Source organism: Cladophialophora bantiana (assembly GCF_000835475.1).
Source record: "Cladophialophora bantiana CBS 173.52 unplaced genomic scaffold supercont1.3, whole genome shotgun sequence".
Lineage (NCBI taxonomy): Eukaryota > Fungi > Ascomycota > Eurotiomycetes > Chaetothyriales > Herpotrichiellaceae > Cladophialophora > Cladophialophora bantiana.
In genome coordinates, this window is record NW_015971577.1 from 1514403 (window position 1) to 1541586 (window position 27184).

At 51.9% G+C, this 27184-nt stretch overlaps 8 protein-coding genes across 8 annotated transcripts; 5 read left to right on the forward strand and 3 right to left on the reverse strand.

Moving 5' to 3' along the window:
* Positions 1-119: 119 nt before the first annotated feature.
* Z519_02452 (uncharacterized protein) lies at positions 120-2848 on the reverse strand (the record flags this gene model as incomplete). Its single annotated transcript, XM_016760208.1, has 2 exons — positions 120-1231; positions 1306-2848. The coding sequence occupies 2 exons, from the start codon at positions 2846-2848 to the stop codon at positions 120-122; spliced, it is 2655 nt and encodes an 884-aa protein (XP_016623729.1).
* Positions 2849-3436: 588 nt separating this feature from the next.
* On the reverse strand, positions 3437-7717 carry Z519_02453 (uncharacterized protein; the record flags this gene model as incomplete). The annotated part of the gene is made up of 1 exon (XM_016760209.1): positions 3437-7717. The coding sequence occupies one exon, from the start codon at positions 7715-7717 to the stop codon at positions 3437-3439; it is 4281 nt and encodes a 1426-aa protein (XP_016623730.1).
* A 1331-nt stretch (positions 7718-9048) lies between these two features.
* On the forward strand, positions 9049-11991 carry Z519_02454 (uncharacterized protein; the record flags this gene model as incomplete). The annotated part of the gene is made up of 2 exons (XM_016760210.1): positions 9049-9115; positions 9173-11991. The coding sequence occupies 2 exons, from the start codon at positions 9049-9051 to the stop codon at positions 11989-11991; spliced, it is 2886 nt and encodes a 961-aa protein (XP_016623731.1).
* A 951-nt stretch (positions 11992-12942) lies between these two features.
* Positions 12943-15400, forward strand: Z519_02455 (uncharacterized protein; the record flags this gene model as incomplete). Its single annotated transcript, XM_016760211.1, has 3 exons — positions 12943-13577; positions 13639-13980; positions 14065-15400. The coding sequence occupies 3 exons, from the start codon at positions 12943-12945 to the stop codon at positions 15398-15400; spliced, it is 2313 nt and encodes a 770-aa protein (XP_016623732.1).
* A 363-nt stretch (positions 15401-15763) lies between these two features.
* Z519_02456 (uncharacterized protein) lies at positions 15764-16697 on the forward strand (the record flags this gene model as incomplete). The annotated part of the gene is made up of 3 exons (XM_016760212.1): positions 15764-15906; positions 15963-16119; positions 16323-16697. 3 exons carry the CDS (start codon positions 15764-15766, stop codon positions 16695-16697), a joined length of 675 nt encoding a protein of 224 aa, XP_016623733.1.
* A 2013-nt stretch (positions 16698-18710) lies between these two features.
* Positions 18711-21836, forward strand: Z519_02457 (uncharacterized protein; the record flags this gene model as incomplete). The annotated part of the gene is made up of 1 exon (XM_016760213.1): positions 18711-21836. One exon carries the CDS (start codon positions 18711-18713, stop codon positions 21834-21836), a length of 3126 nt encoding a protein of 1041 aa, XP_016623734.1.
* Positions 21837-23603: 1767 nt separating this feature from the next.
* Positions 23604-24164, reverse strand: Z519_02458 (uncharacterized protein; the record flags this gene model as incomplete). The annotated part of the gene is made up of 1 exon (XM_016760214.1): positions 23604-24164. One exon carries the CDS (start codon positions 24162-24164, stop codon positions 23604-23606), a length of 561 nt encoding a protein of 186 aa, XP_016623735.1.
* Positions 24165-25685: 1521 nt separating this feature from the next.
* Z519_02459 (uncharacterized protein) lies at positions 25686-26876 on the forward strand (the record flags this gene model as incomplete). The annotated part of the gene is made up of 4 exons (XM_016760215.1): positions 25686-25760; positions 25900-25956; positions 26013-26654; positions 26763-26876. 4 exons carry the CDS (start codon positions 25686-25688, stop codon positions 26874-26876), a joined length of 888 nt encoding a protein of 295 aa, XP_016623736.1.
* Positions 26877-27184: the final 308 nt, after the last annotated feature.

A 27184-nucleotide genomic window follows, 5' to 3' on the forward strand; every position in this document is an offset into this window, starting at 1 on the left:
TAGAGTTCGTTCCCCAGAGCATCGAAAGACCAAGAAAGGAGAGGACCGATTCTATCCCTAACTTTGAGGCCACTCGGCTCCATTTGTGAGCCCAAGTCCGACAGCCGTGCACAGGGGGCTCAGTCTTTCAGCCCACCCGCCCTCGTCCTCTCCGTCTCTCTTGACCCATCCTCGCCATCGAGCGTGATGACCTTTCGACTTAGCAGGAGTCGCAGTTCCGGCGTGATGACTCTGGCCTTTTCGACATCTTTGCCTTTCGCTTGCTGAGCTCCTTGTCTGGCAGGGCTTGCGGGCGAGATTTGCACTTGGCTTGGCCGTTGGGGTGAGCTGGACGCGGAGCCTGTAGCTGCAGTGGGTAAAGGGTTCTGCTCCCCAGCACTGGCCGCTGCGCCTGGTATCCTCTGTCTCAGTTGTGCGTCAACGCTGCGAGCATTGGGTGGCGGGAAAGCGTCCTTGCGATCAATAGTCTCAACCGTCCTCTCAAATCTCTTGAATAATCCCTCCGCCCTCCATAGAATATCCTGGAGTTCAATCGTCCCGCTCAACTCATTAATGTACTTCAACACTTCGTCAAAATGCTTCAAGTGGTCCATAATAACATCACGGTGCTTTTCGAGGATTGCCATTGCAATGAACAGGTGAAACTGAGAGGAATAATAGTCCGTCCATAGTGACTCCCAAAGTCTTAAAGTGTCGGACCATTCAAACTCCCTCTTAAACCAGACGAGCAACATCCTAAAGAAGAAAAAGAAATTCGCAGAATCTGCGGATTGAAGGTGGAGGTATAATTTCGGATCGAGGAGTTGGACCAACTGGTCGAGGGTGTTGAGCTGGGCGCGCATTCCCAATTGTGAGCGGACGAAATTGCGTGACATCCGGCGCATGAACTGGACAAAAGCCCAAAAGGCGACGGCATCGTCTTGGAAGACTGCGTAAAGGGGCGAAAGGAGGTCGGACATGCCTTGTACGTAGCCCAGATTTTGGGGATGGGGGTTTTGGGTTTGGTAACGTCGTGGTTGTGACGAGGAAGATGATTTTTGGGCGCTTGCAGCGGCAGAGGAGGGAGGTGTATCGTACTCCAGATAGGTCAGGAGCATATCCTTTAGTTGTTCCATATGCACGTTTGTGCCGGGTCCATTGGGGTTGAAGAACGCTGAGGTCGGGTCAGGGTGAGGAATATCTTCACCTGCGAAGAGGGGGATGTGCCGGTCTGTGCGGTGCACATCTTTTTCTGCATGTCGAGCGGCCAAGTCAGTTGGGATCGTAAGTATGAAGAAGCAAGATTTGGAGACTGATCAGGCTCACCAATTCGGACTTTCTGCTCTTTCCACCATTCTTCCTGCTCGGGGGTAGCATCACCATCGATCATTCTATCCCACCAAGCACCTTTCAGTTGAACGTATTCATCTCGCTTCTTGTTCATGAGAGCTTGTCGTTGCTCCTCTGTAGTGTCCCACTCATACAATCCTAATAGAAATAGCCATGCTTCTTTTCGCACACCGTCCTCGGGGTCCAGACCGCCGTGGAAGATACGTTCCTTGACCTCATCAACCGTAACGTGTAATTTACCTTTTGAATCAAAAAAGGATTTCCACTCTTTCATGTCGACCGGGCGTCTTTTACTATCGGCCAGCGTCATCCGCGCGGCCTCCATGTCCAGAATCTCAAAGTCTCCGACGCTGGTCTCTTCGGAGTCAAGCACATCTCGTGCCGTCCATATTCTCTGTCTCCTCTCACGCTCGCTTTGTTCTGCGATGCTCATAGCCCATCGTGCCAGGTATAACTTGGCACTGTCGAATTCATCCTGCAGGGTTTGAATCTCGGGATTTTGAATGAGGCGTCGCACTTGAGGAGGGAGATTCTTGTTATTAGCAAGATCTTCGGCAGTCCGTCGAGTAAACGTTGTAACTTTGGACAGTTGCTCCAAAATCTTCCATCTGGTTTCTTTAAGTGCCTTTGTGAAAGGATCCATCCCCGGTCCTGGTGGTTTCTTCTGGTTAGGCTTCTTGGATGTGGATGCTTCACTCTTGCGTCTTGCTTGCTCAAGCGACTTTCGTCCTTGACCGAAGCCCACGCGATCTTCTTCAGAAGGATCAATGAGGTATATCGACGGTTCTGCAGTGCTCCTTTCCACGGTAACATATCTTTTCAGCCATCGAAGCACCTCATCACCTCCCCAAAACAGCTCGCCTGTTTCCCCAAAGGGATCAAACGATTCTCGCGCTCTTTTTCTCTTTTGCAGTATCGTGCTTTCACACTCTGAGTCATGGAAGAACAGAGCAGGTAAGCTTGAGCCGGCGCGGGTGTTGATGACAACGCTGCCATACCACCAGCCTAGACTTGGCGGGCGGACGTGAATGGAGTATATGCTGGAGAGGGGTAGCGAGAACGCATATGGTCCAACTGGCGACTCGTCAAAGGTAGTCGCAAGAGGGAGAGGAGGGACCAGGTAATTTTGTCGAGGAGGAGATTCGCTGTCCTTCAGGTCCACCTTCACATAAGTGCTCAGGTCATCCTGTGCGAGAGAGGCTTCAGGGACCCAGGCCAATAGATATGAGGACGCATTTGTTTTCTTCTTGGATGAGGAATCGGCCGAGGTGGGACGTTGGTCGTCGTCAGAGAGAGGCGGGGACTTCTGCTGGACTAGGGCGATGAAGCCGGGAATATTGTCCTTGGCCGAGGGCGTAGGGTGGACGTAGACTTTGCTTTTGGAGAAGAGCAGTTTCACGCCCTTTGTGGTAGTGGCATGGGTGATTGTGTTGTAGCCCCCTTCTTCGTCGTCGGAGAGGTCGTAGAACGAGGCAGAGGGCGAAGGCGCTTCTGGCCGTGAGGATGACCCTGAAGTCATGATGCACGTTTTCGGTGTAATTGGTGTTGGTCGAAACAGGAGTGCATATTCTGGTGCAGCAGAGACAATGGCACGGTAAATTGTATTTGAGAATGTTCAATAGGTGGGTGGCGACGCAGTTGTTGAATTCCTGATGCCTGGGTACAGAAAGCAGCAGCTGACGTCGGTGCAAGGGGCGAAGCAGCGAGGGGCACAGCACGCATCATCCCCCGCAGTCTATGCGAGACCAAGCGAGACCAAGGGAGACCACTACAAGTACGGAGTAGTACCTCGTATAGTAAGATAGGTACTCAATAATAGACAAGCTTCACAAGCCCCATAGAAACAGCTAATAGATCAACTTTTGCTATACAAATGACAATCATGCAAGCCGCCGGGAGAGTAGGGTAAATTCTCGCCTTTTCCCTGCCTTGTCCATCCCTGTATGCCCATTGCCATGTCCATGCCCGTGCCCATCAAATGGTTCCCCCAACGCCTTGCTTGCTATTCGTTTTTCTTTCCCTATCCCGTCGTCAAAATTCCATGTCGTTGCCAAAGCGCACCCTTTTTCCTTCGAAGCACAAACTCCTTGTCCCACTCTCATTTTAGTTAGATGGTCCAGGAGCTAAAGTCCAGCTGCGATACTAGAGCGCCATCTTTCTCCCTCGGTATTGGTGTCCTTCTCCCGCTTGATGCGCCCGGCGCAATGCTGCTGCTGGTGGCTGCGACTGAGCCAGCTGACGGTGCCTGTTTGTCTCCTGACTTACTCATCACACGCTCTTTCAGTCTTTTGATCTGTTGAAATCTTGCCCTCCAAGCGCTTGGAAACTCCAAGTCGTCGTCTTTGGTGTTCCACGTTTGGCAGAACATGTTGGCATTCAGAGCCAGTGTTCGCACAAAAGGCCCGAGCTGAGCCGCCGAGATGATCTTGGGATCTGCTGCAGGTGATATGTTTGGTAAATCGTCTCTCGTGACCACCCGAACCCAGTAGAAGCCGGGGATGAAATCTGGATCTGTTGTTTCTCGGCCACGGCAGGCTGGTCGGATCACAATATTGACATAATTCAGTTGGGACTTGAAGTTGTCAAAGTCCCATTCAAGGCCCGATCGGTTGAAAATGATGTTGACGTGGCAATTACCGACGTGCGACTTCTTGGTGATGCATTGAGGATCGTCCTCCAGGTCCGTCGGCATCATGGTCGGCACATGATAAATAATCTCTTCCACCCGATCCCGCCACGCTATGCTGTGCTTCCCGTCCCGAGGGTATTCCAGGCCTTGGGGATTGAAGTTGAGCGGTGGCTCCAGCGATACAACATAGCCGAGACCGTCCAGAAGACGCTCAAAGTCGGGAGACCCACTCGTATTTGCAAGGAAATCAGATTCAGCGGTCTGGCCTGGGCCAATGTAGAGCACGCCGATCTTGTGGCTAGTAACCGTTGGAATGCGATCAAAGCTCTCAAGTGCCCGTTGCACGAAGTCTTCTTGGGGTAGGAGCAGCGGTTGGTCAGCTGCGCTGGTTGTTGCTGCACTAGCTACCATCTGAAGGATGATATGCGGAGGAAGGATTTCGGTTGTGGCTTCCTGGTTTCGAATCTCAGTGCAGCCTGGTCGGTGGTGAGACGGCAACGGAGCTGTCAACTGCTGATACTTTGCATATGTGGTGCCTGAAGCCTGGCGTTTAGTTATCTGCGTCTTCCCAGTGTGACCAGCTGTCTGCGCGGTTACGATGCTGAGCCCGACGATCCACGAGGCAGATGATACTGGTCCATCTTCAGGAGTTGCAAAGCTGTGGTCTGGTGAAGTCTCCCCGAGGTCAGAGAACGCTGTTCTCTGCATCATGTCGATCAGAACTTGGCTCTGCTCGTCGATGGTCTCGTCTCCACGAGCATTTTTCCAGACGAGTCTCGGAATGATCCATGGCACGTACTTCGCCCGAATATCCAGTCGAAGGGACAAGAACCAGAAAATCATGTTATGGTAAGCCAACGCGGCCGCATATTGAGGCAACCCAGTGTCGCTCAAGATAGCTGCGCGATACGGTGGCCGTCGAAAATTCATTCCGCTGTGTCGTGACGTCGGGTTGGTTCTGCCAGGTGGTGAAGTCACCGACGAGTGCTGCTGCTCTCTCGTCTTCTCAAGGAACCGAATGCAGATCCCAAATATCATCTGGATCTCGTCTGGATTGAGGTTGGAGTGCATTTCAGGCAACAGTGCAACTTGTATGAGAAATTCCAGGATATGTGTCGTGAGATGGGTCTGTGTCATATTCTTCGACATCTTGTCAATCATGGTGGGATACAAAGTGGCAACCGAAGAAGGGATCTCAAGGCTGCAGAGGGAGAGTGCATGAATGCAACCACGGGCTGTACCCTCCCAAGCTCCGCCAATCCCAGAAAGAAAGGCTCGGACGAGGTCATCTCCAAACCCTTTCTGAACGGCTTCAGATTTCATTGTAGCATAAGGAATTAACGAAACTAACATATTGAACATGCACAAGGCGACGTCTGACTTCTTCAACCCAGTGGACGGAGGTGGCTCCCGGAAGGTATTGTTGACAATCTGTTCACACAACACTTGCCGCAGCTTGATGACAGCTTGTATCGAGTTCAAAAAGAGGGCAATGTTGCTCAATTGAGCCGCGGCATGGACAACGGTGTAGCCGTAGGTCTCCCAATCTTGGTCGGCTTGAAGGCATCGTATGATGCTCATGAGCCATGTGTCCATATCGAGTTCTGCTTCGACCTGCGAGTATGCACCTTTTTCAACATTGAGGACACCGGATACTCGCCCAGCAAATGGATAAGAGACATCTTCGGTATCTGGATACATCCACAACGGGTCACCAGTGTCAGATCTAGTCGACAGGCTGCTGCTGCTAGCAGAATGCCTTTGCGAAGCAGGAAGCTCGCAATTGAATGCTTCGGCTGATTCCCGCGTGCGCACAAGCGCACTGGCAATGTGTTGACTTTCGTTCGCAGAGGTGATGTAGATGAAGCCAGCGTCATCCGCTCGCACCCTAAAAAGTAGGTGTTTCGAAACAAGGCGTGCCGGTCGGGATTTACAGCGAGAACTGGCTGTTTCCAGCAGGACCTCAAAAGCTCTAACAGCAGCCTTGGCATCGGTGTGGATGCTGTAACCGAAAATTGTCACGAGAACCTTTGTCGCCAATATTGCTAGATCATCGCTGAAAGCAACTCCTGCAGGACCCTCAATGATCAACATCTGCAGCTTCTCCACCGTGCGCATGGTTGATGCCTGTTCCATTGCAGCCTCTTGATAGTTTGAAGCCATGTAATCCAACGATTTGAGTAATGTTTCGAAAACTTGGACATCGCGCTCAACATCAATTTGATCTAGCAACTTGTCCAGGATCCACGTGTATGCCAAGTGAGACTCAGTGCTGAGCCCAGGTGACGTGGTCACAGGGGAATTGATAGACTGGACCAGAACCTCGATACCCTTCAGGCGACAAGCCGAGGGTAGGGAGTGATTCAGAACAATATCATTGTAGATGTTGTCCGAGTACTGCCTCCTGACAATATGATCCCTCGACGACAAGTATTTGTCCTTTGCGTAATCCAAAGTCATTGTCAACTGAGCTTGGCCAGCATATTGCGGGAATATCAGGAAGAGCTCGTGGATGGCAGCTCGATCAGGGAAGGGTAGCAAATCCCATATCCTCAAGAGATCATGGGAAAGCCTTTTGGCTATAGTTTCTCGGTCACGGAAGTGTCGCTCGTATTGGCGGTCCTTTTCATCTTCTTGAGCAGCGATCTGTAGCGAAGTTACTCGAGGGATGCCCGCTTGCGGATGACCCACAGGAGTCATTTGCAAGCAGAGCCGGATGATATCCACGGCTTTGGTAAAGTCAATAGCAGCAATTTCGGCCTTGAGGCGATTGCTCGAAAGTATCCCATGCAAAGCGTTGAGGATATCATAACAGAACCGAAAGATGCCCTGCTGTGCAGCAAAATGCAACTGCTCTAGAAAGTCTCCTAAGCAAAGGACGAAACCTCCTCCGCTATGTGGTTCGTCGATAAGGTTCCGCAAGAGTCGGGTAGCGCCGCGTGCATGGGAGAGATTTTTGCTGTTATTGTCCAAGGTTGGAGTCCGTACAAAGGAGTAGAGAGTACTCATGAAGTCTTGTTGTAGGTCACCAGCAGCCAATATCCGAGCACAGTCAAAGAGGTGGCCTGGCACTTCTGGCAAGTTTGCAGCAGAAGCACACAATACCACGAGGGTTTGATCGAGTCCACTTCTAGGATATTCGAAATGCGACATTATGGTGTAGAGGATGTTTATGCCTCCATTAATATCCCCTTGACGGCTAGCATTGAGGCATAGGGTAGTGGTAGTCTCCACCGTGCGGGATAACTCCAGAGGATCAAGGTCAGAGTGACCTAGTTCCAGGAAGTCGCAGATATACTGAAGCAACCAATCAAGACTCTTCTGATCTTTGAGAGATCCCGACTTCGAGTTCCTGATCTCCTTTCGAGCCTTTTCGGCCTTGTGCGACCACAGAGGCACCCATTGGATCAGCAAAGACAGCAACGAGGTGGCACCCTGATCACCATGGTGTTCTTCCCGAAGGTTGAGAAATCTGCGAGAGACGTCTGTGCCCGGTTTGAGATCTCCGAAACCAATAAGCCAAGAACGTGCTTCTTCCGGAGCATCCCCAATGGACAGTCCCTCCTTGAGGAGATCTCTCAAGTTGAGAGGCGTTCCATCAGGAAAAGGTTTCTCGGAGCGTCCTCCTTGAACAGCGTTTTCGGGGCTGGGAGACGTATGCGCCGATATTGACATGTGCCACAGCGACAGTCTCCTCGAATCTCGTGTATTGGGATTGGCCGCCGAGCCTTCCTGGGGTGAACCATTTTCCTTCGACATACGACACGACTTCTCCCCTGAATAGGATATAGTTAGTCAGCCCAGCATTTGATAGGGGGTCATTGGAGTCAGCCCCGTGATAAAGGGGCTTAACCGTCGAAAGACAAACAAGACGAGGGGAGAAAGTGTAGGGCCTAACAGTGCGCTCGGATCAAAAAGCGGTATTTCGAAGGACAGCCCAGGGTGAATGGACTGTAAGTAAAATAGTGGGTGGGAAATCCAGCCTCGAGGCGGATGACATGACAAATGGACTGTGAACACACCTGGGAAAAAAACCCGTGACGACGAGGATTATATACAGGCACCAGTGCAAACGTGCCTCTCATTAGAGAGATATGTTTTCTGGTATTCGCGAGATCAACCGATGGAGGTGGAGAGAATTCGGGTTTATAGTTGCAGGAGACTCGAAAACTTGCTATCAGGTGGCCACTCTTGCCGATAACAACGACCACGTTATCAGCAGCATTTGGGACGGGCAGGAGGCCCGCCGAGGGGACTGTGAGACGAGTCTTATAATGAAAATGGATGGTGGAGCATGCATGGATCAGTGCAAAGGAAAAAATGGTAGGGAAAAAATTTTTCTGGAATGAAGAGAACGATGGCCACTGGGCAGGATGAGAGACTGCAAGGGCTTTGGTTCTGGATTCTTGGATTTTATCCGTGACGCATGGAAACGTGAATGCGGCGTGAGGCAGAGGCAGGAGGCGCTTGGAGCCAAAGAAAAATACAGCGCATGATCCGCCATCATGACCTGGAGAAAGGCCTAGCAGCCTAGCAGCCCTATCGCTGGACGACCAAGTACTTGTGGGATCTCGCTCCTCGCTTCTCCGTATTATTCTGTCACTATCGTCCTTTCGTTCCCGCGCCTAGCCGCTAGCACCAGTGATAGTCTGTCCAATCCACCGTATCCAGCACGTGATTTTATGTACGGCCGGCCATTTCACCTGTCAGCGTCAACACCCGTCTAGGCGACGCAAAGGCGGTGAGCGAGGATTTCTAAATTCTGCCGCCCGCCGCCGCAGCAAGTCTCTCTGCCTATGTTGCGCTTGTAAACAAATCCTCACTGCGGCTCCATCTTTCCCCAGGTGCCATTCAGCTTCACGCCACCACTCTCACTTCACTTTGCCTTCATCCTTCTGTATTTGTCTGGCATAGATAGTCTTGGATCAGAAAGTCGCATACCTGTGACATCGGGCTCCCTTTCGCCCATCTGCTCTCCCCCCTTTCCCGCCGTACAGTGAATGTTCTTCGACGTCATGCGCTAAGAAAATCCAAAGAACCTACTGCAGCTACCGACAACGTTGAACAAGGCTTGAGCGATACTACCCACCATGGCGTCTCTCGCGGCTCTCGCTCAACTCCTGGATGCTAGTCTTGACCCCAGGCAGAACAAAGAAGGTATGGGCAACCCCCCCCCCCCCCACCTGATGGTTGAATTCATCTAACGCTGCCCAGCCGAGCTCAAGATCCGCGCCGAAGAAAAAAAGCCTGGATTCGCCATCTCTCTCCTACAAATCACCGCCTCTAGCAACTTCCAGTACAACACCCGACTGGCCAGCGCTCTCTTCTTCAAGAACTTCATCAGACGCAGTTGGACCGACGTGGAAGGCAACTACAAACTCCCCCATCAAGATGTGAATGCAATCAAGACAGAGATTGTCGGGCTTATGATATCCGTGCCTCGGGGTATTCAGACACAGTTGGGTGAGGCCATCAGTGTGATAGCAGACAGTGACTTCTGGGAGCGGTGGGACACGCTGGTGGATGACCTGATCTCCCGTCTGAAACCAGGCGATCCGGTGGTCAACGCTGGTGTTCTCCAGGTCGCTCATTCAATCTTTGCGAGATGGAGGCCATTGTTTCGGTCTGATGAGCTCTTCACCGAGATCAATCATGTCCTGTCCAAGTTTGCCCAACCCTTTCTCTCCTTGTGGCAGAGCCTGGATGCCTACATTGAGGCTCATAGCAATGATAAGGCTGCTCTGCAAAATGCCTTTGCTGAACTCGACCTGGTTCTTCAGCTGTTCTATGATCTGTCGTGCCAGGACTTGTCCCCCGTCTTTGAAGACAATCTAGAGGGCATTTCCGGCTTGCTGTTGAAGTACCTGAGGTACGATAACCCTCTTCTGCATACCGATGACGAGTCAGAGGCCGGGCCTTTAGAGAATATCAAGTCCAATATCTTCGAGGCACTGACCCTGTACATCGGCAAGTACTACGATGACTTTTCCAAATATGTCAGAAGCTTTGTCGAGAGCTCGTGGAATCTGTTGACGACGACTGGCCCCGAGCCTAAGAACGACATCCTCGTCAGTAAAGCTCTCCAATTTTTGACATCAATTGGCGGCATCAGCGAACAGGCGCAGACTTTCAATGACCCAAATGTTCAGCATCAGATCATTGAGAAGGTTATTCTGCCGAACGTGGCATTGCGAGACTCTGACGTTGAGATGTTCGAGGACGAGCCAATCGAATTCATCCGAAGAGATCTCGAAGGGTCAGATAGCGAGACTCGCCGAAGAGCAGCGGGCGATTTCCTTCGCCAACTGAGCGATCAATTTGAACAGTCCGTTACCGGAATTGCCATGACATATGTCCAGAAATGCTTCCAGGAATTTGCGGCGAACCCTCAACAAGACTGGAGGGCCAAGGATACAGCAGTAAGCGTGTTCTTTGCCACGGCCGCGAAAGGCGCGACAACTACCACACACGGAGTGACCAAAACCAACAGCCTCGTGGATATCGGTGACTTCTTCTCAAAGCATCTTGCAAGCGATCTGCAGGACGACAACGCCCAACCCTTGATCAAGGTCGACGCCATCAAGTATCTCTACGTCTTTCGGAGTATTATCACGAGGGATCAGTGGCAGCAAGTCATGCCTTTGCTTGTCAACCACCTCGGTAACTCAAACTATTGCGTGTACACCTACGCAGCTGTCGCGGTTGAGAGGGTGCTGGCCATGACCGATGAAACCGGGCGACCTGTCATCGACCCGGCGCATATTAAACCGTTGGCGAGCAATCTTCTCGAACATCTTTTCAGCTTGGTCGAAAAAGATCAAACCCCGCAAAAAGTCCAAGAGAATGAGTTCGTCATGCGCTGCATTATGAGGGTCCTAGTTGTTCTTCGAGAGGACATTTCTGCAGTGGCCGACAGTGTCCTGCGACATCTGACCACCATCACCACCATCATCTCCTCCAACCCCAGCAATCCCAAATTTTACTACTACCACTTCGAGAGCTTAGGAGCTCTGATTCGATTCACACCGCCGGCTCATGCCGGTGTTTTGGCATCGCATCTCTTCAATCCATTCGCCGCTATACTCTCCAACAATGTTGAAGAGTTCATCCCTTACACCTTTCAACTGATGGGGGCTTTGTTGGAGGCCGAGCCCAACAAACCGTTACCGCCGGAATACACGCCGCTGATTGGGCCCGTCCTCGGCCCGACGCTTTGGGATCAGCGAGGCAACATACCGGCTTTGGTTCGACTACTGGCAGCCATCATCCCGCGAGCAGCCGGTGAGCTGGTTAGCAGCAATCAAGTGGAGAGTGTCCTGGGGATATTTCAGAAATTGGTGTCGACCAAGGTCTACGAAAGCTACGGTTTTGACCTACTTGAAGTTTCCATCTCCACTTTCCAACCATCCGCTCTCGAGCAATATTGGGTGCATATTCTGAATATCATGCTTACGCGACTACAAAGCAAGCAGTCTCAGGCCTTCCAGCTACGATTTGTCCGATTCTACCATTTCGTATCGTCGCATCAGGAGAAGGGTCTCGGGACTGACTTCTTTGTCGCCGCGACGGACCGAGTTCAGCATGATGTCTTCCGCCAGCTGTACCTGAGTATCATCTTGCCAAAGACCCAGGAATTGGCTCGGCCTCTCGACCGGAAAATGGCCGCCATCTCTCTGACAAAATCACTGGCAGATTCCCAGGCTTTCGTCGACCGCTATCCCAAAGGTTGGCTACTGACGTGTAACGCTTTGCTGAAATTGCTCGAAGATCCCCCGCTTCCACCCAAGGCCGATGCGGCAATTGCAGAGCTCGACGTTGAAGACAGTAGCTTTGGGGTTGGGTTTACGCAACTGAACACGATTCGTCCACCTCCGCTTGATCCTTTCCCGGAGGTAACTGACCTGAGGAGGTGGGTGGGACATTATCTCAAGGCTGCAGATCAACGACATGGAGGCAGAATAGGTAGAGTGGTTAATGAGACGCTGAGCCCGGATGCGAAGAAGGTCTTGAATGCTTACATGACCCTCCAATAGGAAGGTCTTCGAGCGCTAGGGGTCAAAAGAGGGATAGGTCTGAACGCGCCGCAGCCGGTCAATGGGTTCAGTGAGACGAAGCATGAACATCGTCGTGGAGACACCTGATCAACTCAACAGTTTGATGTACAGCGTGGTCCTCAGAACGAGAAAAGCATCCGTGTCCACTCCGTACCCGGTACTTCGTCCTGAACTCACGGAAAGGACCCGAGCCATATTGCTCTTCGGTTAGGTTAGTCGCAATGCTGTCGATTGGCAACACAGTTTCGATTCTCATAAGGTAAATACATTGTGCTGAAAGACCCGCTTCTTTTGCCGCATGCGCTTCCCTTGATCAACTGATCAAACCGATGTGCGAAATTGGAGGATGGCGCGCCTGAACTCCTGAAGGTAAGGCTGAAACATAACTGGGCTATTTGATTGGCTACGTGGTCACTTCAGACCGTTCAAGACCCGAGTGACCCAAGTATCGACCAGGATTCCGTGATCAACGGCCTCAAGTAAAAGATGACGACACCACAGACTCCAGCTCACTCCGCTCGTGGCCAGGCGACCGCACTTGCCGGAAGACAGGAAAGACAAAGCAATTCTGCTGGTTCCCTTTAACCCGAGTAAATAGAGAATTGAGCAGTTTTTCAAGCGGGAAGCGACGAGGCAGCGGCTCTGCGGTGAGCAAGCCTCAAGCCAACTCGTTGCTAGGGCGATGCCACTGCGTGTCAGTCTTGGAACATCAGGCCTACCATTGCAGGTCGAGCAATGAAACGCCATTGACAAACTCGTCCTCTCCGGCCCCTTGTCGATACGAGTAAGAGATCCTTAGACTCTCCCTCGTGAGCGACTGTCTGACATGTTATTTCAAAAGCGACTTCGGCCCTGGAACTGCGCCTTTGCGCTGTTGACTGCCCTAAGGAGAGGAAACAGCCAGGTGGTTGGTTTTCCAGGTGTATTAAAATGGACTTTCTGGAGCCACGGAGAGCGTACCGCAGAGCACAGTCAGAAGATATGGAACTCAAGAGTCGAGACATCTACGTGGAGCAGCATTCTCTTCGTTCAAAGTCCAGTTTCACAACGACCTTCAGCTCGACGATCAGAGATGAATCGCCTCTTCTCGACTCTGACTCCAGCCCTGTTCGTACAGGATCATCGTACCTCTCCAACAATCCTTTGCGGCTCCCTTTCTTCACCTGGCCAACTCGCCTTTATGGGTGGCGCACCGGCGCCCTCACAGCTGCCCTTCTCGGGACATTGTCGTTTCTCGTCAATCTCGTGGTGGTCTCCTGGCTTGGTGCTCGCGCCTACGGCTCTAGCTTAGTTGAAGTCTACAACGGTCATTGTGGCAAGGTTCAAACAATGGACACCTGGATTCACTTAGGGATAAACACGCTCAGTACATTACTACTGGGCGGCTCCAATTACTGCATGCAATGCCTCTCTGCTCCTACCAGGGCGGATATCGACCGTGCCCATGCGAAGGGAGAATTCCTCGACGTGGGAGTACCTAGTGTGAGGAACCTGAGAAGAATCCCGGGTGCTAAGATGATTCTTTGGTGGGCGCTCGGGTTGTCTTCGATACCCTTGCATCTCATGTAAGGATTATGCGACGATGGAGTCCTAGTTCTTGACACCCATGCTGATCGACTGCAATAGGTATAACTCTGCATTCTATAAATCCCTCCAAATGAATGACTACGATCTATTCTTTGTGACACAAGATTTTATTGATGGCAAACCGTTTGGGCCGTTGAACAATACAATCTATAATACCGCCTACGATTACACCGACCCGAGGGATGTTCAGTCTTCGCTCCTCACGAATCCAGAGAAATGGGAGCGCCTAGACAATGAGGCATGCATCAACGCTTATGCCACAAATTTCCTGAGCAACCGGCGCAATCTGATACTGTTGTCAAATAATGGCACGAGCAATCCGAACAATAGCGTGCTGACAGTTCAACCCTATTTTTCTGGAGGTGTCAGGCCTTTTGACTGGTGAGTTTTGGCCGTTCAATTTTCACTTCGTCTTCGCCCGCGCCTGCAAGCCTCCAGGCCATCTCAGCCTGACATGATACCCAGGATTTGCACCAAGGATCCCAACATCGTCAACAAAGTTAATGTACCTTTTCAATCGAACGGCGAGCCACAACCGTGCGAAACTTGGGTTTCCAAAGTGGCAGCCATCGCATCTGAATGGCAACCTTACAGTTTCGATGTCCAGTATTGCCTTTCTGAGGTTGTGCCTGAGAGATGCAGCTATAATGGCAACATTCCCATCGTGGCGATTGTTCTGACATGTAATGCTATCAAGATTATGGGGATGCTCTTCGTGGCGTTCCGATTGGCAGACAACCCTTTGATCACGATAGGAGATGCCGTGGAGAGCTTTCTTAATGAAAACGATAAATCGACGGAAGGGTTGTGCTTGCTGAGCAAGAGTGAGGTTGTCATGGCCATGCAGTCAAAGAGGCACTGGTGTCTTCGGGATCATCTGGGAAATGGCAAAAAGAGGGCAAAAATAGCCCGCCTGCGCCCTAAACGTGGGCTTGAGTCCGCCAGCATCAAGCGATGGTCACTGACCACTGGCTTCATGGTCCTTGCATTGCTCGCAGTGGGCGCCTTGCTTGCAGTGGCAGTGAGAGTCATTCACTCCGACGGCCTCACCATCGGCGCCATCGGCTTTGGCAAAGTCACTCCCGCGGGCGTAATCTCCGGTTGGAGCGTCGGGGTCACTGGCTCTCCTCCGTCGAAAATCCTCTCCTCGATCCTCATTGCAAACTTACCACAAACATTATTCAGCTTCTTGTATTTGAATTTGAACGGACTGTTGACAAGTATGTGGCTAGCGAGCGAGTGGAGTGACTTCGCCAAAGAGAGGAAGACTTTGAGAGTGTCGAGGCCGAAGGGGAGCCAAAGAAGCACGCACTTCTTACAATTACCCTACAAGGCTGCCATCCCTTTGATGGTGGCTTCCGGAGTATTGCATTGGTTGATCTCGGAGAGCATCTTTTTAGCGGTGGTTGCAGAGTATACTCCAAATGGGGATCTCTATGACGCTATTGCGATTGCCTCTTGTGGATTTTCTCCGCTGGCCATGATCATGGTGCTTGTCTTAGGAGGGATCCTCCTTATTGTTACATATGGGCTGGCGTTGATGAGATATGATCCATCGATACCGTTGGTAGGGAGTTGTAGCGCGGCCATTGCGGCAGCGTGTCACCAACCGAGTTGGGACACTGATGCCTCGCTGAAGGCTGTGCAGTGGGGTGCTATCCCTGGGATGGTTCACAGTGGAGGGGTCGGGCATTGTGCGTTCAGCAGTGGCGACATCGAGCCTGTACGAGAGGGAAGACAATATGCTGGTACCCCGGACGACAAGCAGAGTCTAATGATCCGTGGAAGGACAATGGGGTAGCGTATTCATATCCCTCTGACTATGTGTTGCTAGATTAATGTCGAGCACGAACGATATCACGACGAGATCCTAGAGCTTCGAGCTGTGGTTATTAGGCCATGGAATAGTTCCCCCGGCAACATGATTTGGCCTATTGTCTTCGTCCTCAATATATATTGAAGGATGTTGTTCACGAGGCTGCCAAGTCTACAAGGCTGAGGATACTCCCCACTCTGATTGGCCACGAGAAATCGTTCCGGCATACCTTCTTTTCATTGTGACGCATATTATTTGTTTTTTTGCTGCACTGCAAAGTTCTTCCCGTGCTTTGGGCCTTCGTTATGCAAACTTTTACTGCTTAAGAGGATACATGGGTCTGAAATCATGACAGAAGCCAGTCTGTTGACCGATGAGCAGATAAATGATCTGCTGTCGCAGGCTGAAGCCCGTCTGCGGGAGAAGTCGCAGACAACAAATGAAGACGAGATAAGTTTGGAGGCCAGTACTACGACGACATTCAGGAAAACGTATGCCTTTCGTATCTCGTGATCTGACTACTCTCCGCTGACCATTGTCTCGTCAGAATTCCAAGACTACGCCATAGCCTGGTCCGATCAACATATATTCACGACAACCAAGGCGTCGCCGAGACCAATGTTAAAGCCGCACTCGAGCGGCAGCGCAGCCTGCTGGCGGATGGGTTGAGGTCCATCGAGGCGCCTCACCAATCCAAGAAAATGGTAAGCGGCTCCTTGCCATGGAAATATTTGGGTTCGCATGAGGAAAATTCATCCCAATTTGTTCTTGACGCAGATCTGCAGTCCATTCTGGCCTGCCCTGCATCCATGAAAGCATTTTATTCATAGTTACTCTGACTATCCCTTTGGTCTTTAGTTCATTTTGCTTGTCATTGTGATTTGTGACTAGAGCTAATGAGAGATAGAATGACCGAACCAGTGCGGGACCTAACTGGTTTGACATGCCGAAGACAAACTTGACTCCCCAACTGAAGCGCGATCTTCAACTTATCGAGATGCGATCAGTGCTCGATCCGCACAGACATTACAAGAAAAATAACAGAAGAGGCAGAGTGCCCCCGTTCTCGCAGACAGGAACAGTCATCGAAGGCCCTACAGAATTTTTCAGTGCGAGAATTAATAAGAAGGATCGGTCGAAGAACTTTGTCGAAGAGGCAATGGCCACCGAGAGAGAAACGGGGCGGTTCAAACGAAAGTACAGTGAGATCCAAGAGACGAAGAGAAGCGGCAAGAAGGCCCACTACAAAAAGCTGATGGCAAAGAGGAGGAAAAGACCTTAACACTGACGGTGCTTGCTAAGTACTCCGTACAAGGATTCATGATGCCAAAGCGCCCGCGGGATACGCATGACTGTCTGCCCGTAAGGCGTTGTTCATGCTTGGCCTGATTGCAGACCCGAGAGAACCATGCACGGACGGCGGTTGTCGCAGCCATGCCAGGCTCCAATGCTTTGCTGGGAGGCCTGCTCCTCTTAAACTTGTTGCGAATCACAAGAAGCAGACGAGGGGCCAAAATACGCGGGACAGGAATGTAGCCGATTGGGAAGTCATGAAGTGCCCCGAGCTTCGCTCAGCACCGCCGCAGGAGATTCTGGTTATCGGCCCCCATCCTGACGAGCTTTGAGAATGGCAAAAGACCGCATCAGGGGGAGCGCGTCGAAATTCTTCTGCCTCGAGCGATGGAAGGACCCTTAAAGACTGAAGGTCAGAGATTGATGATCTGCATCTGGGGGGCTTGGGTCAAGGGCTGACAGGCAAGATTTTCATAGCAACTGCGGTGAGAAGGGAAGGGAGGATTTGGGAACAATTTCACAAAGACCTCACTTTGGGTGCCCTGACGGTTGATTGCATGTGGCAATCGCAATCTACTTTGGTCTACAATATCCTTTCCTCACCTTCGCAGTGTAATTGTGTGCTAGACGATCTCAAGCTTAGTCGAGAAAGGAGTGCTGACTTTATTCGAGCCACTCCTTCTCTCCTGAATTGCCAATCACTGCTGGCGTTGCCACCCCTTTCCGCCTCCTTTCTCAGTGCCTCAACTTGGGCTATGATTATGACAAGTATGTATGATGGAAAAGTGTCAATCCAATATCACAGTCGAGACCGTGGAATCGGGCCTCCGTCCCCACAGACCATTTCTCCCAGTTCTCTCTGCACCAGGCGTCGGTGGCGCCATAGAATCGCCCTCCAAACCCTCCACAACTCAGACTAGCCTAACCGAACTGTCCCAGAAGAATCATCCCTGATCCTGTTTTTGATCGAGGCTATCTCGCTACCGCATCTACCAGACGGAAAGAGATGGCCTGGGACACGTGGATGACGACGAAGTCATTTCGAGCTGCCCGGAAAGAGGACACCGGTGCAAGCCTACAAACAAGTTTAAGAATCCACGGGTCAAGCTCCCCTTCATCATGCAGGCCTGGCTGAACCGCTGCGAATCACCTTCTTGCCCCTACGACGATCCGTATGTCGACTCAGGAGGGCCAGGGCGTGGTGGAAACGATAAGAAACCCTATGTGAGACACGCCATCAAAGCAGGATTGCCGTCAACCAACACAAAAAGTCCACAAGAGGCCAGAACCACGAAGCCTACGCTGTTCTCTTGTGAAATAAACCACCCTGCAGACGCCATGTGCCTTGAGACTTGAGACCTGTGTCCCCCTGCCACCCAGCCGAAAAAGGTTCACACTCCTTGATCAGGCCATACCTGAAAGGAGAAGGGCTCAGCAGAGATGCAGTGATGGCCTGACTGGCATGCGCCCAGGCCTTTCCGTTTGCTGCCGCCGCCGTCGTCTTGCAGGCGTTCAAGCCTCACCTCAGGCCCAATCGCATGAGAGAGGCCTTTGGGTGCTGGGCAGATTGGCCAGTATCAGACCTGCGCCGCGACTCCGCCCCCATTGGCAAGATATCTTTAGCTGGCGCCACAAGGATACGCCCCAGACAAATACTAGACTCCTTCGAGCTGTCGCCAGGCCATACCGCGGGCCAAGTCAGCTATAACCCGAAGGCCTTCTCCAACCGGGTCCCAACCACCGACAAAACGATAGCACGACGATTAGGTCTACGACCTGCCGCTGCAGCACCACAGCTCCCTGAAATCCACCGTTTTGCAAACTGGTCTTTAACCCTGATCACTGCCTTGGTCTGCTCATATTTTGCCAGAATCCATGCGCAATGTGTGCACATGGTGAAGCCTCGTCACGAACCATTGGTAATATACCCTCGATGCCCCTCCTGATTGGAGAAGACCCTTGGGAGCTTGAAATTTGAAACAACTACATATCAAGGACAAACATGAGTTCGGTCCTGCGTCTAGGAAGCAAGGACCGTTCGTCCTTCTTGTTCTTCAAGCGACAGAGCCCCGATAACGCATCGGATCTCTCTTCCGACAACCTCGCCCACCGCCTCCCCGACATCTCACATGTCGACACTCGATCTTTGGCGGACCTATTTGACGAATTTATGACCAAAGAGATCAACGACCTACCTCAAACCCAGGTGCAGCGTCAGGCAACACCGTCTGCCAAGTTGACGAAGGGTATCAAATCTATCTCCTCAACCCAGTCAACCGTTGCTAGGAAAGCGTTGGATACCAAGGTCGACTTTTTGAAAGTTAATATCACCAGGAATGATTCCACAGCGTCATCTTGTTATTCCCAGCCAAGCCAGAGGGATAGCGACTGCTCACCCTTAGTCACAAGACAGTCCTCCAGCTCCAGCTATACCCAGGAGCCCTCATCTGCCGTACAGAGAACCGTTTCCGTAAAACCCAACACAATATCAATCCCCAAACCACTGGCACAGGGATTTTTAGGCAATTTTACGGAATCTCCTGTGAGCACTCAGCCTTCACCATCAAGGGCCAATTCGTCCTCAATCAGGGTCGTATCAGTACCCCCAAACCTGGACAAACCACTTCCACCAGGCCCAATCGACACCAAAAGGGCTTCCACTTCCGCACCGGATCTCCTTCTACGTCAGTCTCCGGCAGAGCTTCCATCTGCGTTCCCGATCCGCTCAACTACGCATTCCTCCACCAGCGTACAGCGCACGTCTTCTCAACCAGGCAAAATGTTTTCCACGAGACGGGGTTCTGACGGAGATGCTGTCGCAGAGCTGCCGGCCTGGTCGTCGAGATCAGTTCGAGAAGCTCGATCGGAGACAACTGCAGCACGTGGCCACCACAGGAACCGCTCAGCATCTGACACGGGAGTCCCGCAGCCTGGACGATCTGTAGGCCAAATGTCCAGACGGCACACGGTCGATATGCAGAAGCTCGCCTTAGCCGCACCTTTTTCTTCTCGCCCCCCTCAAGCAGCCCTAAAGCAGAATCGTCGTCCAATCACTGCAGCGACTGCCGAGCGCGTCATATACAGAATCATGTGCAGCCTACACAGCGCACAAGACCTCCAGGCAACGGCGATGGTAAGCAAAGGCTTTTTACGGACCTTTCAACGGAACGAATCTAAGTTGGTGAGCCGTTTGATCTTCAAGACATCACGAGCGGCTTGGGAGCTTCGACGGAGCATCCTCGCTTTGAAAGGATCGAACGACTTTCTTTTGAAAGATTATCGCCGTGACTGCCGAACCCTCGACGCTTTAAAAGCATTTATTGTGGCTCATTGCAGTTCGAGTTGCAAGCAGAGTACCCTCGTTGGTCTTCTTGGTCAAGATGATACCCGAAAATCTCAGATTGATGATGCATTGTGGCGCATATGGACGTTCTGCACTTTATTTGGAGACTCAGTTGGTCAGTCTGGGCCTGCTCAAACGGAAATCGATTGGCTCAACGGCAGCAGAGCGGCCAACAACAAGCAGCTAGGTGCTGGGTTCGCAATTGGCAATGGGAAAGGACTTATGACTCACGAACTTGAAGATATGAACGAGATGTGGCAGTGCTTGCAAATTCTTGTGTCGGGTTTCCGGGGTCGAGAACATGAAGCCAAGCGATATGGAGTCTTTGACAATTGGCACTTGCGAGAGACAACTTCGGAGTCGCAGCACCTCGCAGAGTGGACCTCGTACCTCCTCGCCCTGGGGCCCCAAACTGTTCTCTCGTTATGCAGTTGCTCGTTCGAACAGGCAAAGATGCTCGGCCTGACAAACTGGCCTGTTCCACCCGCAGGTCAAAGTCGGACGTCTTTCTTAACGACGGCAATTGCCCAAGTCTACCAAGAAAGAGTTCTCGAAGACGCCACTCGGAAGGCTGCACGAATGTCGATGCGCCAGATGCCAGGACAATACTCAGTGCCTCGAGCCCCGACCCATCACCCAACCAGATCTCTCGATGAGCACCTGGCCTTCTTGCCTTCCACGCGGGCCACGATTCAGTCACAATCGCTCCGAATTGATACCTCTAGCCAGAAGAGAAGACCGGTCTCCACAAATGCTCTTGCAGGTGTACGAATGGAGATACGCCCAGACTGTGATCCTGCGAATACTCGGCAAGAGACCCGACCAGATTGTGATCCTATTTCTGGGACAAACCTGCCTTCCCACCTACTTCCGACGTCGCCCACAGCAGATCCGACAGTCTATTATTCGCTTTCAATGACTTCAACAGCAAGCACCAAAGTCGGGGCTACATTATTCCCCATGGACTATGCTAGTCCTACACCTCGTGTTCCTTTTCGTGCCCCTGAGCCGCCCGCAGCCTCGGCCTCCGCTGTTGTGGATCCAGTAGACAAAGCAATGAACCTCCTAGTACGTGAATTGGGGTTTGCTGAAACCAGAGCGAGGAAGGCTCTTGCTATGTGTGATTCAGGCTCTGGAATTGATTTGCAGAAAGCCATTGAGTTGCTGACTGTTGACTCGAAAGATGCTCACCAAGAGAGCCCTTTGCCTGTGGAGCTGCCTACAACTGCGAGTCTCGTCAGTGCTAATAGGGCGATGAAGCCGCAGCTGTCAAAGACATACTGTGATGGCCATTGCCAGCGAATGCCGACCGTCTTGCATTCCCGGAATAGATCCACTGGCACTACAGGTACAGCTACTGATGTGTCTATCAGTCCAGTCTCGGCCCTTGCTGAAGGGGAATGGCATGATACAATTTCACCGCTTCTCAGCGCATCGACATTGACCCCTCGATCGAAGGGCCCTTTGACCTGGGGGCCAAGCAAGGCTAAAGCATGGAAAGTGCTGGGAATGGACGGCATCCCAAAACGGAAGAACTCAGTGCTTCATATTGAGGAATATCAAGCTAAAGTGGAAAGGCGAAAGAGCATGCGCGCCAACACCAATGGAGGACAGCAAAGTCCGAAGATCAAAGAGGGACTTGGCAAGAATTTGCTTGGACTGGGACTTGCTATTGGTAGCAGTGCTGGATCTAAATCGGTGGAAGCTCAACTTGAGCGTGTCCGTGACGAAGAGCGACGAAAAAAGGAGAAACACCATACCAGCTGCATGCCCAGGTATGCTTGAGTCCGCTTGTCACTCGTGGACCGAGCGCAACATTGAACGGAGTTCACCAGTGTTTCCCTGAGGTCAACATTGCGACCTCACATGCCTCTATTCCGGCCACATTTTTTACTTCTGCATATTGACCTCCGGCGTCGGAGGTTCAAAAGGGACATTTTGAAAATACTGCGCAGATTCGAAGAAAAGGGACGAATCATCCACTCATTTAGCGGAATATATGACGACATTCAAGGGGATATACTCCGTACATGGAATGAGACGACAGGCAAAAGGACATACGACACAAGGGACATGATATGAATTGGCAGGAATGCAACAATTGACGACCAACATATACAATTAGACACCGGATGAGATGCACTTCTCGGGCACCAAAGCGCCGGACCTGATGCGAAGTGGACACGATACCAAGTACATGTCTTTATTTGTTCATGGGTTTCTTCTTTTCCGGGTTTCTCCTGCCCGGTTCCAAGATTTCGCACTTTCATTTGGCGGCATTCACACCGCAGTTATGTTCACATACCCACTGGCCATATACTGGAGTTATCCTAAGCATATCATTTGTATGCTCTTCAAATACGAGAAATATGAACTTTCTAACAGTCCACGTGGAGGTCGTTTGCTCTGCGGACTTTTGACCTTTAACATCTCGCTTTGAGAATTCACACCCGCCGCTCGAGCCATGAGCCCGCCTCTTCCCGAGTAGACACGGACCTTGTCTCTTTAATCTTCGCCTAGAACGGCCTATAGCTGGACCTCTTTGGTGAAAAAGCAAACTAACCTGTTTCCAACCATACCGGTGGGAGGGGATATACCGGCGGGGCCAGAGCAGTGGTGGTACCAGCATCCATGCGTTACTGATCATGATCTTCACCTTGACGAAGACAAGCGGAGGCCCGAAGGGGTCGAGACTTTCATAAGGCCGAGTTCTCTCTCCGGCAAACTGGACGTTGGCGAGGTCTTGGCGTCTACTTGAGCTCCTTTCCGTCTCAATGCTTTCAAGGGTTGGGCCTTGGTTATGTGCACAGGGCTTTGAGGGAAAGGGTCGGGGTATTTTCGACAGTCGTTGGTTCGCTCACTTGCTCACTCCGCTCTTTGGATCTTCAATCAAAGATGAGCGAGTGGGGAGGGTGACAGAGCGTCTGGTGTAGAGGACGCAATGACGCCTTCTTCATGTATCGTATCGAATGGTATGTGTGAAATCTGAAGTGTTGTTGTTCCTTTCCTTCCTCCCCGATGTGTACATTCCTGTTTCGATGGCTCCGGGTCCGCATTTCGTTGTTTTCCTTTGGCGATCTCACTGTGTTTTCTTGTACGTCTGATCGACAGGGCGAACAGAGAGGCAGTGCTAGTGGAATGCCTTCCTTCTTCCGGCCAGAGTGTTTTTCTGTCCATTTCCCTTCTCGGCTGTCCACCGTTTCTAGAGGATCGAGCTCCCGATCGGATTTGCGTAGCGTCATGTGATATGAAGGGATGAGAGAGAGAGAGATGAGGTTCGGAGGGACAGAGTGATGGTTGGGTCGAAATTTTTCTTGCCGCGTTTGAGCAAGCAGTATGTCCTCTTCATGAGCTCCGGTACCGCGTCACGTCTTGTTGGCTAACTTTAGAAAGCTTGCATGAGGCCTTCTAAAGTCGTCGCTGTTTGGTCAATTCGCGCGGCACGACCCTCCCTATGCGAAGCTGTACTCCTTTCAAATGTGCAGTAGTGTTTTTGCCAAACTCAGAGTATCATGTCGTCAACCGAACGCAGTCTTCCCCTAGAGGCATGCTTCAATCCAGTGCAGCAAACAAACTCAAGTAAATGCCCCAGAATAATCCCACAACACTGGCCACTATCACTCGTTTGTTCACGGGCACGAGAGTGAAATTCATCAACGCCACGATGGGCCAGAGCTTCCAGCTGCTAATCATCAACGGGATAACATCTCTCTCCACTTCTCTTTGTACGGCTTTGGCAGACTTCCCCTTAAAGGCTGCCATGGCAGCGACAAAGGCGACTGTGTTCACAAATGCCCCCAATGTTTGGTCGAAGAGGAATTTACGTAACGTGTTGGGTATGTGGAGCTGTTTGTCGGCGGTCAGAGAGGAGGAGGTGGTAGATGGGGAGATTGGTGCGACAGTGTAGCCGGGAAATTTGTATTCGAGATATTCCTGCCAGAGGATGTTGGGCGGACAGGAGATGAGGGTGAAGATGACAAACTGCGCCAAGGGAGCGAGTCTGAGCGAGAAAGATTGTGATTCTCGGTAGGCTTTTATGCCTTGCGCAGCGAGGTTTGAGACGGCGGACAGGCACGCGGCTTGGAGCGTGGTAGTGATGAGATGGGAGACCATTGCGGCGAGGTGGTGCCGGCTTCCACACAGAGGATGGATTCCAAACGGTGAGGGAGGTGGAGAGAGAGAGAGAGAGAGAGAGGGATTTTCGAGTCACCTGGGGGTATATGATCTGTTTAACGAGCGTGGAGGAACCAGAGATATGGTGCTGGATCCGTACGGTGAGACCAGCACAATTTATTATTTCACATGCAAGTTGGCAGATCGTGGAGAAGGGACAATGAGATTGTGGAGAAGCGCAAGCAGTGCCCATTGATGGCCAGTGGTGGCCAAAGTACAGGGTACGGTGCAGCAAGGGCCGGAAACAGTCACTGCATGATCCCATCTATGCGGTGCCGTATATTATCACGTGGACTACGGAGGAGCAGACAGCCAGCCTGCCGAGCGGCCTGGTCTCCTGGTGGTCTCGGATGACAACGCATCCCACCCCGCCTAGCAGCTGAGTGTTGATGCCCGAAGTGAGGCGAATCATGGCTCTTTACCCTTTGCAGTGCCCGTTTGCTGCCATGAATAGTACCTCACCCTCGCGGCGAAGTACATGGGAAGGTGAAGAGGAACAGCTATCGCAAAGGGATCCCAGCCTCGCGGGCGCATGACAAGGATCAAGGTGGCTGCGTGTCCAATGGGTCGGGGACGATGGTGAGATTACGAGGTTGCAGGACGGACCAATCTCCTGTGACGGCCATGTGTGCGCGCCAGGCAAATAGAAGCCATGGGCAATGGCCCAGTCAGTGTGTTCAATAGGGCAGCAGAAGGTGTGCGCGGTGGTGTGTGTTGTCTCATGTAATTCGCCCCATTCGTCGCCCTGGTCGGTCGAGCGATGGCAGTCCGATTGGTTTGTCGGAAAGGCTTTGTTGACATGATGAAATTGAGATGGCGAGGCTCGAGCACAAAAAGACAGAAAACCAAAGACGGCTCTCCCATGGATCTCAGATCTGAACTTGTGCCGGGTGATTTTGACCTTTTGGCGACTTTGTGTGATTCAGCTGTACTAAGGAAGCAGGTTCCCCGCGCTTGCGCTGCAGCCGCAGGCACCGCAGGCACCGCAGGCACCGCAGGCGCAGCTGGTTCCCTTCCTCTCGCTCACCACCGAGTATGTAAATGGGAAATGCACCTTGAGTTTCCTTTTCCTCTCTCCACCCTTTCCCACTCCTTCCTCTTCCTCACCGACTCCCTATCCACGCTGCCCATCTCTCATCCGGTTTTCACTGCATCTGACACGGACCCGCCCCCTCGCGCGACCTTGACCGCTCCACTGACATCAATATCCCTCGTCACTCTGTCCGGCGCGACACCCGAAGTTGGCTGAGTGGTGGAGAGACCCGTCAAAACAACAGGAATCTTTCCACTAGTTTCTCTGCATCCTCGCCCGCGCCTCGCCCATTGCCTCTCGATACAATTGCCCATAACGCCTCCTCTCTCGTCTCTCGCCGTCCGGCTGCGCTGTTGTCAATCTTGTCCCCGTCGCGTCGGTGCGCACCTGTCTAGCCACCGCCGGCTTCCTCGAGGCACGAGGCGACTATGGAACAACAACAGAAGGCGGCTCCTCCGGTCTACGATCTTTCTCAAGGCGGCCACTATGGAGCCAGCGCCGCGGTAGGTGTTCATCGTCTTCCTTCCTTGGGATGGGAATCGAAGCCCGTCCTGCGCACAAGAGGAGGATGAGAATAGGGCCCGTTGTCACGGGCAGATTTGATGTGGTTCTGGATCAGCGACGTCCTGACACAAATTTTAGTTATCCGCTCAAGGCTATGTTCCCCATACTGAGTTGTACTCGGGACTGTGGTCAAACGTAAGTGATCGTCTACCCCGATGCGGTTGTGCAACCCCATGCTCATCGGTCTATAGATCAACCAAGGTCTAACCGGACCGTCGCGCGAGATTCTGGCAACCTATTGGCAACAAACTATCAATCATCTCGAAACCGACACCCACGACTTCAAAATCCATCAACTCCCCCTTGCTCGAATCAAGAAGGTCATGAAGGCGGATCCGGAAGTCAAGATGATCTCCGCCGAAGCTCCCATCCTCTTTGCCAAAGGATGTGATATATTCATCACAGAACTCACCATGCGTGCTTGGATCCATGCAGAGGACAACAAGAGAAGGACCCTGCAACGTAGTGACATTGCTGCCGCGCTCGCCAAGAGCGACATGTTCGACTTCCTAATCGACATTGTCCCACGAGAAGACAGCGCCGGTCACGGAAGCTCGAAACGGCCCAACACCAGCGGCCAAGCTGCGGCCGCTCAAGTTCCCCAACAACAAGCTCAACAACAAATGCCACCCCCAGACTATGGCATGCAACATGGTACGATGGGCCCTCCTGACAGCCAATACGGAAGGCCCCAAATGTATCCTGGTCATATGGGCGGTGACGCGCAGCAAGATCCCAGCCAAGGCTATGGCCAACCTCCGCAAATGTTCACTGGGAGTGACATGTACAATCCCTACGCCCAGGGACAGTTTGGCGGGACCGGCGCTCAACAGGTAGGTGACCCCTCGCAATAATCAATCTACCTATCTCGATAATCTGGATATACTCTTGCAAATCCAGAGCTCCCTGTAGCAGGCGCTGACTCAGCTTCTTTTCTCCAGATGTACTCGAATCTCCCAGGTCAAAGGCCACAAAGCCAAGGATATGGAGGTCCAAGGCCCGGCACCGCAGGTAGAGATCAGCAGGTCAATGAGCAAGGGTACGGTCCTGGCTAGGAGCCAGGTTCGGAAGCAAATCCGAAATCTGATACTCCAGAGCCCATCGTCGGCAGGAGGAAGAGAAAAATGAAAGAACTCTTCTTTGGAAAAACAGAAAATTGATACCACCACCGTTTGATGAAATTGTGTATTTTCGGATCGAAGACCATCGCGCTTTTGTCTCTCAGAAACAAAACATGCGAGCGCGCGGGTGACGGCAACAGCTCACCACCGAGGACGACGCCGAGCCAGGCAAAAAGACGGAACACATGACCCATGGGCTCCAGCACAGCACGGTCTCTAATGAAGTGCATTCGCAGCAGAAA